At 42.5% G+C, this 17,221-nt stretch overlaps 1 protein-coding gene across 2 annotated transcripts in view; it reads right to left on the bottom strand.

The window, feature by feature from the left end:
* The window catches only part of HECTD4 (HECT domain E3 ubiquitin protein ligase 4), a 66,030-nt gene that overhangs the window by 29,973 nt on the left and 18,836 nt on the right, over positions 1 to 17,221 (bottom strand). Inside the window, exons 9-34 of one of the 2 annotated variants that reach the window (XM_053959252.1) lie at positions 16,966 to 17,127; positions 16,757 to 16,870; positions 16,416 to 16,556; positions 15,852 to 16,084; positions 15,319 to 15,464; positions 13,497 to 13,567; positions 12,868 to 12,973; positions 12,171 to 12,291; positions 11,208 to 11,330; positions 9,920 to 10,044; positions 8,735 to 8,888; positions 8,348 to 8,448; positions 7,376 to 7,574; positions 6,380 to 6,499; positions 5,174 to 5,278; positions 4,345 to 4,508; positions 3,781 to 4,014; positions 3,455 to 3,647; positions 3,195 to 3,299; positions 3,023 to 3,111; positions 2,535 to 2,710; positions 1,719 to 1,854; positions 1,431 to 1,572; positions 1,172 to 1,338; positions 500 to 646; positions 55 to 239 (exon numbers count right to left, since the gene is read on the bottom strand). In XM_053959252.1, the coding sequence (XP_053815227.1) occupies positions 55 to 239; positions 500 to 646; positions 1,172 to 1,338; positions 1,431 to 1,572; positions 1,719 to 1,854; positions 2,535 to 2,710; positions 3,023 to 3,111; positions 3,195 to 3,299; positions 3,455 to 3,647; positions 3,781 to 4,014; positions 4,345 to 4,508; positions 5,174 to 5,278; positions 6,380 to 6,499; positions 7,376 to 7,574; positions 8,348 to 8,448; positions 8,735 to 8,888; positions 9,920 to 10,044; positions 11,208 to 11,330; positions 12,171 to 12,291; positions 12,868 to 12,973; positions 13,497 to 13,567; positions 15,319 to 15,464; positions 15,852 to 16,084; positions 16,416 to 16,556; positions 16,757 to 16,870; positions 16,966 to 17,127 (3,759 nt within the window). Of the gene's footprint in view, positions 1 to 54; positions 240 to 499; positions 647 to 1,171; positions 1,339 to 1,430; positions 1,573 to 1,718; positions 1,855 to 2,534; positions 2,711 to 3,022; positions 3,112 to 3,194; positions 3,300 to 3,454; positions 3,648 to 3,780; positions 4,015 to 4,344; positions 4,509 to 5,173; positions 5,279 to 6,379; positions 6,500 to 7,375; positions 7,575 to 8,347; positions 8,449 to 8,734; positions 8,889 to 9,919; positions 10,045 to 11,201; positions 11,331 to 12,170; positions 12,292 to 12,867; positions 12,974 to 13,496; positions 13,568 to 15,318; positions 15,465 to 15,851; positions 16,085 to 16,415; positions 16,557 to 16,756; positions 16,871 to 16,965; positions 17,128 to 17,221 lie in introns of both variants that reach the window. The other variant, XM_053959251.1, reaches the window with a different exon arrangement.

A 17,221-nucleotide genomic window follows, 5' to 3' on the forward strand; every position in this document is an offset into this window, starting at 1 on the left:
CACTCCTCACACAGTTCTAACACACTCAGCAGAAGGTATTTCCAGTGTTCCTACCTTCTTCCTTTTCCCACTCCACACAGCGGTTGGCCAGCACCTGGAAGGCAGCCCAAGCCATGGTGGCCACCTTCTGTTTCTTGGTCTGTTTTTCATTTGAGCTGGACTCTGTCTGGCTGCTCAGGCTGCAGAGCCGGTCCATGAGCTGGACCAGGCCACTACGCACCAGACACTTCTCCTCACTCCTGCAGGAGAAATTCAGAGTAGAATTAACTTCTCCATCACAATGGGAATCCAGAACTTGCTGTTAGCTCAGTAATTAATTAGTTTGCTTGGCAAAAAGATGGTTCTGCCTCTCCCTTGTCCTCCCCAGATGGAATTGTGAGGGAATTTAACTGGATGCTCCTCATGATGAGTAAAGGGGATGTATTTAAACTACTTAACACTTCTCGTTAAAGCAGAGCCTACTAAAGCCAGGTGTGGATGCCCCCCTTGCCTTCCCCACCTTGTGTAGGGAATGGTGCACAAGAGGCCAATGCTGTTGGCACAGGCGATGGGGTACCGGGCACACAGGGACACCACCGACGTCATCGTCTCCCCGAAAGCCTCCTGCACCTGCTCCACCATCCCACCACACGTCAGCTCTTCAATCCTGTTGGGGGTTAGAGATTGGGAATGGAAGGCTTCAATCCACAAACTTCCACATGTAGATTTAAGAAAATAATCATCAGTGCATGTTAAGAATTACTCAAGAGAGACTTGGAAGGAAAACTGCAAGTCGCTCATGTTTTCATATGAAACGTGAACAAGAGAACGTGGTATTTATAACTCAGTCATGATTAAATCTCACTACAAACAAAATACAAAACATTTACTACATTTAGATGACAGTATCAGCTGAATCTACCACTAATACCTAATTAGCATCAATTTAGAATTAAATCAAGATAAAAGGATACCCTCTACACACACCTGGGTACATGTCAGCCCAGTATGAAAGTTCATTTACTGATAAATAAAAGCATTTCTTAGAAGTTTCTGCCTTTGCACCCCACAAGAGTTGAAGTGTTTGTTGCAACCTTAGCTCTGCCAACCTGTGCCCCCACAGCTACTCACTTCTGGCTTTCTCTTGTGCAATTTATTCCCAAACCACTCAATTCTGGAGAAATGCACCCACCTTGGCCCTCCCTGGAGCACCATGGTCACTGGGCCCACCAGGTGGGTCACGCCCCCGACGCGCACGGCGGCCGTCAGCAGCTCCCTCATGTGCACCAGGGCCTGTTTCCTGGTGTTCCCACGTCTCCAGCGGGTCTGGGCAGCCAGCAGGAAGCTGCTGCTGGACACCTGCGAGGTTTGGGAGGGGATTTTTGTTAGACACAAACAAGGCACCTCCTGGTTTTGAGCCAGCTGGAATTTGAAATAAAGTAACAACGTACAGCTTGGTCGGGGTTTGTCCCAATGAAGGCAAAGAGCTGTCCCAGCAGGACACTGTAGGTGGGTTTGTCCCTGCTGTCCTCGATGGCCAGGGACTGCAGCAGGGTGAAGGAGCTGCTCCTGTGGCTGGTGACGTGCCGGCGCCTGCGAGGGAACCGGAATGTTACACCTGGCAGCAGGAAGCTGATCCAACCACCACAAATGCTGCTGTGCTGGCAGTGATAAATTTGATCAAGATGATCACTGGGACAGCACAGAGGCGTGAAGGGAAGGAATAAACCCTGCTGTACCTCTGGCTGGCCCGGGCAAACTCGATGTCCTCGTTGCCGATCATCTCCAGGTCGGACGGGGCGGACATGCTGCGCAGGAACACGGGCTGGCGCACGGCGTGGGAGATCACCTTGGTCTCAGAGGCTGATTTACAGGCTGAAGTATTATAAAACAGTAATAGAAAAGGTCATTCCTGGTGCAGGAAATTATTTATAAACTGGCTTTAAAATCACTGGTGGATATCCCAGTGGAAGCTGAAACATAGGGTGGGGAAAATCCTGTCTAAGCAAGAACGTGCAACTCAGATCTGAGAATTTTCCTGTTTTCAATTCCATTGAGAGTTAAAAATTTGGAATTGAAGGACTCAATTCACAAACTCCCAAATGTAGCTTTAAAAAATAATAATCAGCACATGTTAAGAATTACTCAAGGGAAATTTAGAAGGATAACTGCAAGTCACTTATGTTTTCACATGAAATACGTAAAGAAGAGAGTATGGAAGTTATAGCTCAGACATTATTAAATCTCACTATAAACAAAATACGAAACCAGCTCTGAGGATTTCCCTGTTTTCAGGTATTGTTTCAAATCAGATTTCTTTTGATTTGGTTAAGTATTTTTCCTCAATAGATCAGGAGACTTAAGTTTAAATTCCACCTATTATTACTCAGCTTTTTATTTGCCATCATCATGGCAATCAGAAAACAAAGACTTGACTTTATTTGTTATAACAGAATTAATTTAATTTAGGAGAAAAATAGTTTAATTTAAAGCAAAAGAGGTAAAAATAAGAAATAAAAGGTATCTTTAGAAAATGCTGTTAATGAGAGACGTACCTGGAGTCTCTGCAGGGGTCCCAGATATGCTCCTTGTGATCCCAGACTGTGCTGCAATGGTCACATGCAACAACAGCTCTGCTCTGTTCATCAAGCTCTTCACCAAGGCTTTTGTCTTTGCTAAGGGATGAGAAGTCTTCTGGATCAGTGAATTCACCTCTTGGAAAAACTTCTCCCTAGGATTATGAAAGGGAAGTAAAAGAAACCAAGTCAATGTTTGAATGCTTTCAGAAAGGAAGTGTTACTGAGGGAAAGGTCAGCTAAAGAGGACTTATGGCCTCAGTCTGTTCTATGTCAACAAAGGAGAAAGCAGAAGAAATGGAAGAAATAAACAAGTGATTCCTTAGCAAACACAAGGAGTTGTAGGTAATAACATTAATATATTTAGCACAGAAGTTTCTAATAATTTCATCAGATTCTTTTGGAACTCCATGGAATTCCCCTGAAGCTGCCCCTCCTTTGAGGCCTAAATCTTCACTAATACTGACCTTAATGCCAGGACCACGTTCTCAAGATCACTCCCATCAAAAGAAACTTCCTTCATTGAACACAGAAGCTCCAGCTCCTTCATCTTGCTCTAAACAAAGGGAAGGAGAAGGATGAGCAGGTTTTGAGGAAGCAGAGTGAGGCACAAGCACCCACAGCAGCCCCAGGGCTCACCTCGTTGAAGTGATAATCATAAAAGAAGGGGACGTTGTTCTCCAGCTTCCCGTGCATGGCATCATCCACCTCGTTCTGCCACTTCTGCTCCAGCTCAGCCACACTCTGATAAAGAGACCAAAAATCACACTTGTTGCACTTAAGATGTAGAAGGGATTTTAGGAGAAGAAATCTGAGTACATTTTGTATTTCTGTGGTGCTAAAATACATCTTTACTCCTAAAACAAGCCTTCTGTTGTTTTAAATAATTTTCTTTTTACCTGCAGTTGTCTCTCCATGGCATTCAGCTTCTTAAAGGTCTCTCCCATAATTTTACAAAGTAAATCATATTCCTCAGCGTGTTCCTCCTGATATTGGAAATTTATCAGGGACTGGAGAGCATCAACCAAATTGAGATGTTTAATCACACATGAAACCACCATCTCCTCCATGACTTCTGGCTGGATCACTTCCCTAGGGTTCCAGGGAAAGCCAAACTCATTAATCAGGAGTAAGAGACCAACTTGAACAATTCATATTCATAAATCATCAGATGCTGCATTCACAAACAAGGTTAAAAACCCAGAGGGAAACAAGGACTCCTTACTTTATACTGGGTCTAAATTGAGGCCGAGCACGTCCAGAAATTTCCCTGAGCTTGATCATGATTCCTGGGGGCAGCCTAATCCTGGGCAGGTCAAAGTAGTGTCCAACAGGAGGCACGAGCACATCAGAGGGATATGTGAATTCCCTGTCCTCCTCTATGGTGAGAGGCAATGGAGAAGGGCTTGGAGTAAGGGCTGGAGATATGACCCCATTGGCTTCCACCTGCCACTGGCACCTGCAAAAAGGAGTAAAAACCAATTAAAAGGATATTTCCCCCCACCTCTCATTGAGAAAGACACTTCAGTAAACACATTACAAAGACTAAATATTAATATTTGAAGTGTGGCTTGAACCGAGCATAACCCAATCCTCCTTTTACTCTAAAACCCCCTATGTTTTGGAGAATATTCCCTCAGTTTTAGGCAACACAAACTGCTGAACAAACTACAGGAAAAATGATCCAAACACCACCTTAAAGCACAAGACTTGAACACAAGAAGTCACTTCCCCTCAGAAAAAACACACTCAGATTAAAATTGGTTTGTTTTTTTTTTTTTTTTTTTACCTTTGTAAAAGTTTAGATCTTAAGAGCTCTTGACAGGTTTCTTCATCTTTGGTAATTTCTGGCCCATTGTACAAAATCCTCAGCATGGAACAGGCCAGCACAGAGAGGCCCAGGGCCAGGTCAACCAGGAATGGCAAACCTCCCGACACATCCTCTGAGGATTCCTGCAGCAGGAACAGAGAGAAGTTCAAGCAATCCACCAGGAAGTCCTTTCCAATAGATTCAAGATAGGAGATTTTATATATAATCTTCTAAATGTAAGATATAGCTCGATATCAATCTTAACTCTTACACAAAAAATGCTTAACAATTAACAGCAACTTTTAAGAACAACTCAAGACAAGAAGTAAAGGATTTAACCATTATTTTCCTGAACCAAGAAGGAACAGGTGAAGTTATTTTTGGTTCAGTCACCCCAGCTTGTAGTGGGATTCAAGATTCCCTGTGTTTGATCCCAGAATCCCTCCCCTCTCTTCTTCGTGGGCTGGAATCATCATTTCCTCAGGACTTCTCCGGTTTTCAGGTTGTTACAAAGAAATCCTGACCCACAAGCAGCAAGAGATGCTGAAGTGGCCTCAGGAGATAGATAAGACACATTTGATAACACTGTCTCATGAATGCCTAAGTGCCAGCCCACCCACAGGGATCTCTGCATCCCAAACTCAGGTTCCTTTCATTGCCAATTTATCTCACTGCCCAAACCAGTCACTGCTGGTTTCCATCTCAAACTGCCGAGCTGGGAGCACATTTCCATGGATTTGGAATGTGTTCTGGCAGGCAGGAGGCAGTGGAAGCTGAAGCTCTCCCCGGGATTCTCCCCCTGGAATACCTGTGCTCGGACAGTGCAGGCAAAGCCCCACATGGCTTTGTCCGGAGTGTTGTGCTCGCGCCCGCTCCGCATCTCGAAGGAGAACGTGACTGTGTCTCCTTCCACCTTCACACAGCCACGGCAGGAAGGGGGGAAAAAAGAAAACAGATTTAATCATTGAGGCAAACAAAGAGGTTTTTCACACAGGTGGTGATGACTTTTAATGACAGTTATCTGGGGGTTGTTTTTATCTCAAACAAAATATTCTGATTTGATTTTTTTTTCCTTTTTGTAAAGGTGTCTTTGAGTGGAAAACTTCATTTTGCTGCTGGATGACTACAGTAAAACAAAGAACTATCATAGCTGTAAAATCAAAAGCAGAAATTATCAGTGTGTTACTTAGCCTTGATGTTTACTGTTTGTCTGCAAGAAACCAGGCAATAATTAACAATTCTTTTCCTGAAGGAAGACAGACAAGCTCTTCAATTAGAAAAATGACAGTAAATTAATCAAGGAGCTTGCTAAAAGAACAGCATCAAAACCTATGTGTGAAAAACAAACCAAATTCCCATAATTGTGAACAATGGAGTTCTTGTCTGAAATTGCTTTCCAGTTTATTACCTCTTGATTTCTTTTTACAATGTGCTTTTGTTATGCAAATAAGCCCAGTTTTAGCATGGGACAATGTAGCAGCACAAATATATATTAAACAAAAATAAAATCACAGTGCAGAGAGTGTGAGGGGACACGCTGAAATGCTGAGGTTTCAAGAAGTTTGAGAGATTCTTCTTAGCTTTACTGCCAAAAGCAACAATGAAATTTTAAAATCCAACAGAAATGGTTGGATTTTATTTGTTACATTTGCTACTTGATATATTTGGGGGGGTATTATCCAAAAAATTGACTTTAAGAGAATCTGCCTAGAACTCCTCCTAGGAGGGTGCACTTAGGAGAAGAGCAGTGCCATTAGAGACTGCAGGACTCAAACATCTCCATCAGGAATTCCAGGAAGACACAAAACAAACTCCAAGGGAAGCATCACACGGAACACAGAGCCGAGTTTAAAGTTCTCCCCCAAGGACACAACAGTTCACTGAGCAGGGATCTCATCACGGATAAATGTACACTTAAAAGCTTGGAATGCATGGCTATGAGGGTAAAATGGGCTGGGCAGGGTTTCCAAAGGGAATTTTCTATGGGAAAGAGAGGTGGATGGGAATACTGTACCTTCACTAAGTCCTTGGGCCACCCCGTTCCTAAGACACTACGGCTGCCATATCCCAGTGTATTGCCTCCATACTCAGCAACCTTCCTACTGTTTGTGCTAGGACCAGCATAGATCACCAACTTCAAAACATAAAATACACTGTTAGACTGTAAGAGAAAAACAAGAAAACCTAATAATAATAATAATACTTAGCACTTCCACCGCGCTTTCGACTCTCGAAGCGCTCCATGCACGTGAACCAATCCTCACAGGCTCGGTGAGGGCAGCAGGGTTAAGTATTATTATCCCCATTTTACAGATGGGGAAACTGAGGCACGCAGGGACTCAAGGGGCTTGGTCCCTGCTCACACAGCAGGACTGGGAACAGAGCAGGAGCAATCCTGACTGCCAGCCCTGAGGCAGAGAACAAACTCCTTCCCTAGCAGTGAGGGGCTGATCCTGCCCCCAGCAAAGCCAAAGTATTGTCAGTGACTTTGGTGGGATCAGAGTTTTTTGGGGAGTTCAATATTAATGTCACCCATTACTGATTAAAGATAATCCCATTAGTTATTTAGGAGCATCAGGACTTGCTCTATGCCAAAGAATAAACAGCAGCACAAGCAGCTAATACAAAGTGGGTACGTGCTATTGGTTGTTTTCTTAAAATATTTGTTCCTATTAACCCAGGTAAACAAGATCTTTATCACCAGGGAAAAAGGAACCTCTCCAGCTCTGCCCAGTTTAAACCAACTGTGCTGATCAAAGGAGGCAGCTGGATTAAAGTTTAGGAAATAGGAAAACCGAACATTAGTAAAAATGAGAAAAGTCAAACTTGGACAGTCTGAGCTAGCCTGAAATTATTTTTTTTAAAAAATAATAGAATTTCTGAGGGGAAAAACCAACCCAAAGCACCCCTCAACCCCCCAATCCCTGGAGCCTCCCACACTTGTCCCATGGCAGAAATCCCACTTTTTTGGAGGGAATTCCCTCATTGTGCTGAGCTGGCCCTTGCTTACCTTGTCATAATCATACTGGGAGGAGCATCTGTTGTCAAATCTAAGATACAAACAGCGGGCTCCTGGAATGTGCACAGTCTCCTTAAATTTATAGTTATCCCTGACAGGATGCACTGTCTCCACAGTCTTCCCAGCAGCCCAGGGAGCAGGGATTTTCAAACCAGTCAGGAATCCTGGCTCTTCCTTCTCTTCCAGCATCCTGAAAATAGAGTGAGAAATTGGGCCTAAAATACAGCACAGAGATTTCTGTCTTTCAATAAAGTACTTAAAAATCACCTCTCAGTATTGACACAGAGAAACAAGGAGCTGACTCTTGGTTTTAGGCATGAATGTATTGAGGGAATTCATATATTACATATGTTATCATCATTATTCATACATTACATATACTCTTATTCACAAAAAATCCCATTATCATGAATTCTTTAGTATTTTAAATTCTCCAGTGCTGCAAATAAGCATTTTTATTTGATTTTAGCTGTTTGTTTGTTCCTAAGCAGGAGCTGGAAAAACTTTGAGCTGAGACACAGCATTTAAATGCAGGAGTTAAAAATGTTATTTCTCTGTAAATTAAACCATTTAATAGCTTTGCAATGGTTTTAATTCTGTATCTCATGCTGCCAGAGCAATTTACATTTTCTCTTGATGGTTCTCCTTAGCCTAATTTATTGTGAGAGGAACACTGAGATTTAATTTCTAATGCTTGAGGTGAGGAAAAAAACCAAAACAAACCATATTCTGTGTAAACAACCTGAAGTTATTAATAGTTTACTTCTATATACAGAACAAAATTTGGAACTAACTGCCCTTTTGCAAAAGCTTATATAAAACTGAGACAGCCTTAGAAATCATTCCAGCACACCTTTAAAAATTATTTCAAATAAAAACTGCTGCTTTATCCCACAGCAATGGTCAAATAGACATTACAGTTCAGTTTATCCCATGAAAAGACCCAAATGTAAAGAAAATCACCTCTCATCAGGTAACTGCTTCCCTTTCTGCTCTGGAGCACAACTGGGGGAACTGTTCAGTTCTGAGAAAACTGGAGACTGGGTTTTAAGCAGCAGTGCAGTCTGTGGCCCAAAATACACAGTGTTAGGGACATGCAAATTGTAAAGCATTTTAAGAGCTCATTATTGAAATAATTAACAATCCTACTGTTGTTATTGACAATAAATCATGACTGAGTAGCTCCTGGAGCAGTCAAATTTAACATTCAGCACCAGCAGCTTTGGCAGCTGTTGAGAAGCTCTGAACTCTGGTGTGGGGATGAGTCTCTGGGGGAAGCTGAGCAGCATTTTGGAAGCTGCAGGCCCCAGGTTTGGCCCTGGGCAGCCCAGGGTGGCACAGAGCCCCTACCTGGCTGGTGTAAAGGACCAGCTGCACCAGCTGAGGCATCAGGGCATCAGCCATGGTCAGGGTCTGCAGGTTTGGGTGCATCAGGGATGTCAGCAGCACAGGCAGCAGGTGCCCAAGCATGGTGGCCTTTGTGATCTGCTCCAGGCCTTTTAACCTGGAAGGAGAGCCAGAGTTACAGAGGAACAACTCTTTTCATAGAGCAGCACTTCTGCTTTTAGTCACTTCTGTTTCATCTTGCAACAGCAATTCAAAATTCAGCAGAGAATGTTTGTATTATATTAACAAAATCCCCAAAACAATCTTGAGAACACTAGAATTTCTCCCAAGTGCCAGTGACCTTGAATTGCTGACAATTCTCACTGAACAATCTGAGAGCAGAGACAGTAAATCAACAGTTTAATAATTACTCAGAGAAGGATAAGCTCCCCTGGGCACAGGATGAAAGTCCCCATCAAACACAAATGCACCAGTGTGGATATCAGCTCCCAGCACATGGAGCTCAAAGGACTTGAAAAAGATCTGCAGCTACAAAAATATATTTGAACACGAACTCATATGAAAATATCACCCAGGAATTGTGTGTTGTCAATAAATACAACTAATCTTGCAGGCACAAAGAAGCAGAAAGTGAAACGTGGAACACAGCTGGGACAGGGAGCTGTTTGCTTGAGGAGAGAAAAGTTCACAGCTTTTGTTTCCACCCCATTCCTGAGGTGCATTTTGAAGAGGAGGGGAGACAGGGAAGGGCAGGTGATGGAAAATGTGGGATATAAAACAACACCCAGGGACTGCCATGCATAAATATCTAATCCAGCTACTAGGGATGTAATGATCAGGAATTAAAAATAAACAGATTGTTCTAGCTTACAGGAGTATTCCCAGTTAATTACAGTTTATTTCCAGGTATCCTACTCATAAATATCATTATGACTGACAAAAAACTTCTCAATTTGAGGTTCCTACAGAAATATCAACCTACAGATGATCAGGACTGACACAGAGAGTGATTCTAAATTCTCCACCTGCTGAGTGCTAAACAATTGCTACAGGAAGAAACAGCTCCTGTGCATTCAAAGCCCAACTGTGAAGTGATAAAGAATAATTAATGCTAACTGTGCTTATACAATAAGCCACAAAGAGCAGCAGTTCCCTGTTTCCAAATTAGGATCCTCCCACTTGTCTTACCTTTGCTCCCTGTCAGAAATGTCACTGTTAATTAGTGCTGTAGTGACTTGTTGCAGCATTTCTAAGACTTCATCACATCCTGTCAGAATTTGTGTGGCAAGAGACAAAATGCTGGTCTTGAGTTCCTAAGTAAAGAAAAGAGTTACAGGATACTTAAATTCTTAAAGAACCCCCCCCAAAAGGGACAACAGAACAAAAAGATGGATTTCCAAATGAAAAGAATGATAATGTGACCTGGCAGGCCTGCAGCAGGAGAGTCATCCAAGACTTAAATTTGATTAATGTTAAGCCCCAAAGTGCTGGGAGAAACTAGGTGCATGTTTTACAGGATGCACATCCAGTTTCTAGAGGGAAGGAAGCCCCAAGTCCAGCACAGCAGAGAGCTGAGAGCCAGCCAAGGTACAGGACTGGTGACACAATGTCCTAGCAGGGATGAGGAGCACTGCAGAGAGAGAAACTGAACAATGAACACGGCGTGAATAGTGAGACAAGAAAAATACTCCAATATTTAGCATTTACTCAATGAGCCTGAACAAATCACTTCCAACTGCAGCAGCTCACAAACACACACAGCCTCAAAGAGCAGCAAACTGGCTTAGCAAAACACCAGCAATTCAGGAATCACTTCCATTAGGGAAGAATTATTACCAAAACTACTCTGAGTAGACTACCTGCACTGCAGGGCAAACCTGGGAGTTGGATGAAGCAGTGGGAAATGCAGCATTTTAATAAACTTCTACCAACCAAAGCCTGTCCTCAAACCTTGTCCTCTAACAGCTTCCTTGCCACAAACTTTATCCTCTCTATTTCAGACAATTGATGGAGGTGGTTCTGCACAAGCTTTGTTTAAACTGCAAAAATGCAATAGCCAGGGCTAAGGCAAATGAGAAACCCCTTTTCTATTTATTTAATACTATTTTTTTCAAGGACCACCTGAATGATTTGGAGAGGAAAAAGTGTCTGGGATAACATGTCCAGGAAAGGAAATTCCCGTGCCACGAATCCTACTAGCATATTCTAATTAAAATCTATTTAAAATCTCATTATACATATATTTAGGAAGGGAAGTGTCTGCTCTCACTGATAATAGGGAATGCAAGCTAGAATCCTGAACACAGAATAGCTGCAGATTTTACTCTGGACTGTTTCTCCCTGTTCCCCAGCTATTTAACTCTTCCAAAAGGAAAAGAACCACCAGCAAACAGCAAATGCACTGCAGGAACAAGGTGTCACAGGCACACTGTCTGGAGAGAGCCATACTAGAATAAAACTTGGTGTTTACCTGTACCTTCAATGTCTCTCCCTGCAAGGAGCTGTCACTGTCATCATTGTCATCAGGTTTAATCAGAATAGTGTTACTGAGGAGGTGGTTCTGCACAGCCATCAGGTACCGCAAGCACGAGGACGCAGCCTTGAACACAAATAAGTAAAACTTTGCATTATCCAAACCCTTCATCAACCCTGAGTCAGGCAAGCCTCAGACTTGGAAGTTGGAGAGAGGAAAAAAAAAGGTTGAGGAAGAAGAAAAGAAAGAACAAAGAAATAATTTTATGTATTTAAGGAAAGAAACCGGTTGCAAAATGCTGAATTTTGTGAAATAACTCAAAAATATAAAGAGGCAGCATAACTTTGTTCAGGTTTGGAACATTATAGCAATATTCAGGAACTCTAAGAATTAATTAATTCTGAAAAGATCGTGCCACCAGAGAGATAAATGTAATTCACACTCCTGAAGGTGATGGCTCCATGCCACTCCTCCTTCCCCACAGGCCAGGACATCCTGTCCCCTCCCAATGTTTTATGGAAGCTCAGGCTGCCTTTCTCAGGGAGCTGATCCTGCTGGAAACACCTGCCCATAGGTTTACCATCAAATGTCAGCTTTAACTCATTCCTGTCTGCCACTGGTAACTCTTTCAGCCTGTATGAAACCACAACACACAAATGCATGTTTGATTTTTTAAGCTGCTTTGAATATTGAGATCCACAAACTCCACTTAAACTGAACAGCAACCAGAACAACTGGAAAATAAATCCATGTATAAACCCATTCCAGCATTACTGAACTATTTCCTTTGCTGTGAGAAATTACTCTTTTCTTCCCTGCACAGCACAAACGAAACACAACTCTTCTCCTGGATTTGTTAAGACAACTATAAAAGCTTCACCTCCTTGTACTCAGTGAAGAGGATGGATTCAAGGAGGAAAAGAAGCCAAAGGCAGAGATACTTTTATCAAAACACACTTTACTTACAGGCACAGTTGAAAGAAGCCTTTGAAAGTCATCTTTAGATACAGTTTGGCACTTGGTGATTAAGACACAAGATTCTCGGACAACAATCTTGAGGATGTAGTGCAAGAGCTCATCATTGAGTCTTCAAGAGAGGCAAGAAAGGTGGAAAATGTTAATCATTAATTATTGTGCCTTTTGTACAGCTCAGCTCACTCTGCAAGCTGGATCCCAGATAATGGGAAACCTAAACAAAGGATCAAACTTCAAATTCAGACACAAAAAACCCCAAGGCTGAAACGTTTAACAAGTACAACAGATTTCCAGGGGTTTGCTGCACTGTGCTGGTGTAAATCTGTGATTTCTTATGGCTCCTATAAAAGACTCCTCCCAACTTGAACAGGTACTTGAGACTGGCAGTTTTACTGCTGGAAAGTCACCTATGATATGCAGAGAAATGCTATAAAATCATATTTATGAAATTATTGTTCCAATTTACCAAGAAGATGGCAAGGAACAAGGAATTCCAAACCCAGTCTGGGTAAAGAAGCATCCAAAGTTTGCCCTAAAACATCAAATCTCTCCCTCACCCTAATGAAACTTTCCCCCACAGACACAAACTACATTCAGCAGGAATACACCAAGCAATTCCAGCAGAAGTTCCTGCAAGCTCACCTGAAGCAAGTAACAGAAAAATACCCTATCAACAGAGGCTTTTTACCTATAATGATCATCATCTTCACTTCCAAATCTGTTGTTCTGCAGCTGCTCAGCTAAATTGGTCAGGATAACATCCCGGAGCTGGGAGAGGCCACTGTTCCTCTCTCCTGAAAGGGAAATAAACTTTTGCAAAGCAGCATTTTACAGAACAGACTGTATTTCCCCAATACCTCATTTAACACAGAACAGTGCTCAGGAGTGGCTGCATTCCCAGGGTGACCAGAGCTGCTGTCCCAGACTGGGAGCACTTTTCCTGCCCGTGGCACTGTTGGAAATTCCCAACACTGAGCTCCAACACGTTCCCATGAACTAACAAATTACTGAGCATCAGCTGCTTCCAAGGCCAGATTCCCATTTCCTGGTGAACTCGAGGGCATTATTCCCCCTTCACTCAGACCTAACATCACCTCTGATTATTTACTGGGTACTTGCAAATATTCCTTTTCTCCACCTGACCTACTCTAGGCCATGCAGCCTTTTGGAGTATTCCATAATTTCCTAAAAAAGCATGGATTTAGAGCAGAGTCGTGCTCAATATCCCACACTGTTCTCCCTCCAAGCTTGAGATGTACTTTGATTTTTTTGTTCTCAGAAAAACCCCACTCTCACCTGGCAATAAGACATTCTCACCTTCAGTTAAGACCAATTTCAATAAATTATTGATTTCTGCTTCTCCAGGATACAGGATATTTAAACCAGAGCTAAGGAAAAAATAAAACCATGCATTACTTGATGGGTTTAGAAGTGAGCAAAACCATTTCAGTGGACATGTGACAAATGGCACCACACACTCAGCACCTGATGGAACATTACAATGTGTGTGTAAAGGCTTAGAAGAGCATCTTCCAGATTTTAACATCAATATTAAGAGATAAGCAGCTGTTTTCTCCAGGAATCTCTTGTAATCAATTATATGTTATTGTTTAGTCCCAAAGCTTCTCCAAGAGCTATTTGCTTCCCCCTGGAAAACTCCCCATTCATCACTTGCACACAGGGCAGCACAATCAGTTTGTTAAGAAACAGATGTCAGGAAAAATGATGATGGCTCAGAGAAAACCCCCAAAAACTCTGGTGATGGGGTAAGAGCTGAGGCTTCTCTGTCCTAAGAACAGTGGAAAATACAAAAAAAGGAATAACTACTGCTACAGTTTTGTACTTTTTGGAGACTGGCTCTATAGAAGTCTTAGTTTAAGCTACACAGAAGATTCTGGAAGGAGCATTTCAGGAATACCTCAGCTCTACAGACATTCCAGGTGGAGACTTCTTCCCTCTAACTTGTGATGAACTTTGTCCTTTCTATGTGAATTCCCCCATCGAGATCACAATCACTTCAAAGGAGCACTTCATGCCTGTCTGAAGTGCTAAAATCATTATGCAACTTTGCCATTTCCTTTCCCTTTTCTTTTTCAGTAACAGAAAAGAAAACTGGGATGTTTTTCAGCTTCACACTGTGAGCAGAGATTACTGCAGCTTCCTTCCCTCTGGCTCATGCTGATCCGCTCTGATAGAAACCTCAGGAAAAGTTATCACACATTGCCAGCTCCCTTTGAGGGTTCCACTGGCACCAGAATCCCCCAAGGAGCAAACAGGAGGAAGGAAACATCACCCAGTGCCCACCTTGGAGCTGTTTAACAAGGCACTGGAGCACACAGGTATTACAAGGTATTCATGCAGGTGAGAGGAGACACTTTTCCCTGTCAGAAAGCACAACCCTGAAAATGCCAGGTAATCCTCCTGAGCCAAACTATTCTTCACTCAGAGTTGCATAGAGCCACAGAAAATCAGAATGTTGTGATTCACACCAAGAAAATGCAGGTTGATCTTCAAAAGATTTTGTTCTCAACCTCTGGAGCACTTCCCACTGGAAAATGTGGGTTCTGTTTGTCCTTGGCACACTGGAGCCAGCATTCCTTGGCCCTGAGGTTTCCATTATCTCCTTTTCAGGAGATAAAACCACACTCTTTTTTTCCCCTGGGCCTTCAGTCTCAGAGCATTGCTCAAGTATTATTAACCCTGCTTTTCCTGATGTTCCTTTTGTTCAGGAGAACTCCAGTGTTACCACTGAGGTAAGAGCTGCCAACACCAGCTGTGCCTTTCCCTGAACACCACAGCAGCTAAATAAGGAACCCATTCAGGGACACTTTGCTTGAATTTAGCAACTATTTTGTAATAAACATTTAAAAATTTCCTTAAGAAAGCAAGTAAAAAGAAACAAATTAAAAGTAAGAAAGTAATTACTACTTGTTATTTCATTAAGACCAACATTGTATTTCTCTTCTTCCACAGATACAAACTGTAATTAATTTTATTGTGTTATGTCTTAAAATCCATCACACTACATTTTCTCATATGAATATAAAATTAAACTAAATATAATGTGAATGTTCATCTGTCACTACACTTCAAAGAAACTAAATTCTAAGTTAAGTTGAACTTGATAAAAGATATTCACCTAATAGCCAGACAAACTTCCTTCTGGATTTCAGAGCAGATCTGATCCCTTGGGGCCATCAGTAACTGCCACAGTAACAGCCCAGACCTTCTGACAATGTCTCTGTTCCTTTCAGTTTGAGGGCTGAAGAAAAATTTAAAAACCACCTAGGAAAAATTAAAGACAAAAATATTAATGTAAAAATATAAACATTACTTACATTAACTAATTTTCTGCAGTTTCTCAAAATATTTGTGTGGGTCTAGAAATCTGAGAGTCAGAATCTGATTTTGAATCAAAAAATGGAGGGGGGAATACAAAGAAAGAAGGATATAACCTCTCTGTGCTTTATTTTAATCTATAGAGATTTTTAAATTAGAGCTCTTAAATGAATATATAAAATATTGCAAAGCCACTGCTAAATCAACTTCCATTACATGGATTCCAATGGAGGGAAAAAAATTAAATAAAAATGAAACCCCTGGTTGCCTGTACTCCAAACCAAGTTTTTCATTTCTCCATGGGAATTTTGAAGCCCATTTAAGGTTCTGTACCTGGAAGACAACGAGGATGCAGCGGATGATGCAGGTGTCTCCATTGACCATGGCCTTCTCCATAATGTCACAGATGCTGCTCAGGTGATGGGCTTCAATGGGATGCTGCTTGCCCAAAAAATTGCTGATGGGGAGGTTGTTGCTGGCTGCCAGGAGGTTGAGTTGGTGGATGCACATGGCACCAACATGGTGCAGTAACTGGTTAATGACCTCATTTGTGGTTGTTGCATCCCCTGCAAGGAGAGGAGAGTTCAAATGCTGTCTATAGACAGACTGGATTATCAGCCTTGGCTTCTAAAATGCAATAAATCAACTTCAGGGCATAAAAGGATTACCCAAATCACCTTTTTATTGTGCTGAAGGCAGTAAGAATCTGCAATCTTCCCCACATCTCACTTTGTACTTTTCCCTCTCTTAAATGAAAGCTAAACCATGACCAATATTTACAACTCTTTTCAGGAATTATCTCAGCTTTTAACAGCAAGGCAGTTTCTGTCTGCTCTCTGCCACTCCTCTGTTTCACTTCCCCTTTGCACAAAGTGCTGACTCGTGGGTTCCCCTCACCTTTGGGCTCTGCGATGATGTGACTCACTCCCAGCCTCTGGCACACACAGTGGAATGCCTGGTTCCCAGGATTGCACCACTGATCAATATAATCATTGGAGCACGTCCAGATCATGTTATTCATTGTATCATAACAAGCACCTGAGAGAAGGAAAATATTTCACACATCAATTTAGTAGAAAACCAGACTGAAGTATCTTTATAGGCATCATAAATCCAAACTGTTTGCTTTAAACTTTATTTAAAACGGGCATGCAACCCCACCCCGCTGCAGAGCTGCTGACTGCAAATTCAAACCCAGAAGGATCATTTAGGATCTGAGGGACTGCTATATTCCTTACCAAGCCCTGGCACCAGAGCCCCCCGTCCGAGCGAGCTGCCCGCAGCATCGATGAGATCTGCCCTGCTGGTGAACTGCCCATCCGAGATGTTGAACACCAGGCTGGAGGCAAGAACTACACACAAACACAGCTCCAATCAATTCCTGAGAAGTTTATTACATTCCAGACAGCCAAGGACTCCCAGTCTGCCACAAATGGCTCTGACTTACTTTTTAAGGAGGACAAAGCGCTGGTGCCCCCGAAGAGCGAGCGCGTGGCCGAGCTGCCCGAGCCCCCCGGGGGTGGCACCAGCATCACCAGGTACGTCCCACACGTGTAGATTGGGGTCTTCCTCAGCATCTTCAGGGGCAGCCCACAGCTCGTGTTGGCAGCTGCAAGGAGCACCAGAGAAAGGTCACAAACTGCTCTTCTGCAGAACAAGGCAGAGCTTCTGCTCGGGGCTTCAAAGGAATCCACATTTAGAAG

The sequence above is a fragment of the Vidua chalybeata genome, chromosome 18 (genome assembly GCF_026979565.1).
Source record: "Vidua chalybeata isolate OUT-0048 chromosome 18, bVidCha1 merged haplotype, whole genome shotgun sequence".
In the NCBI taxonomy this organism is placed as follows: domain Eukaryota; kingdom Metazoa; phylum Chordata; class Aves; order Passeriformes; family Viduidae; genus Vidua; species Vidua chalybeata.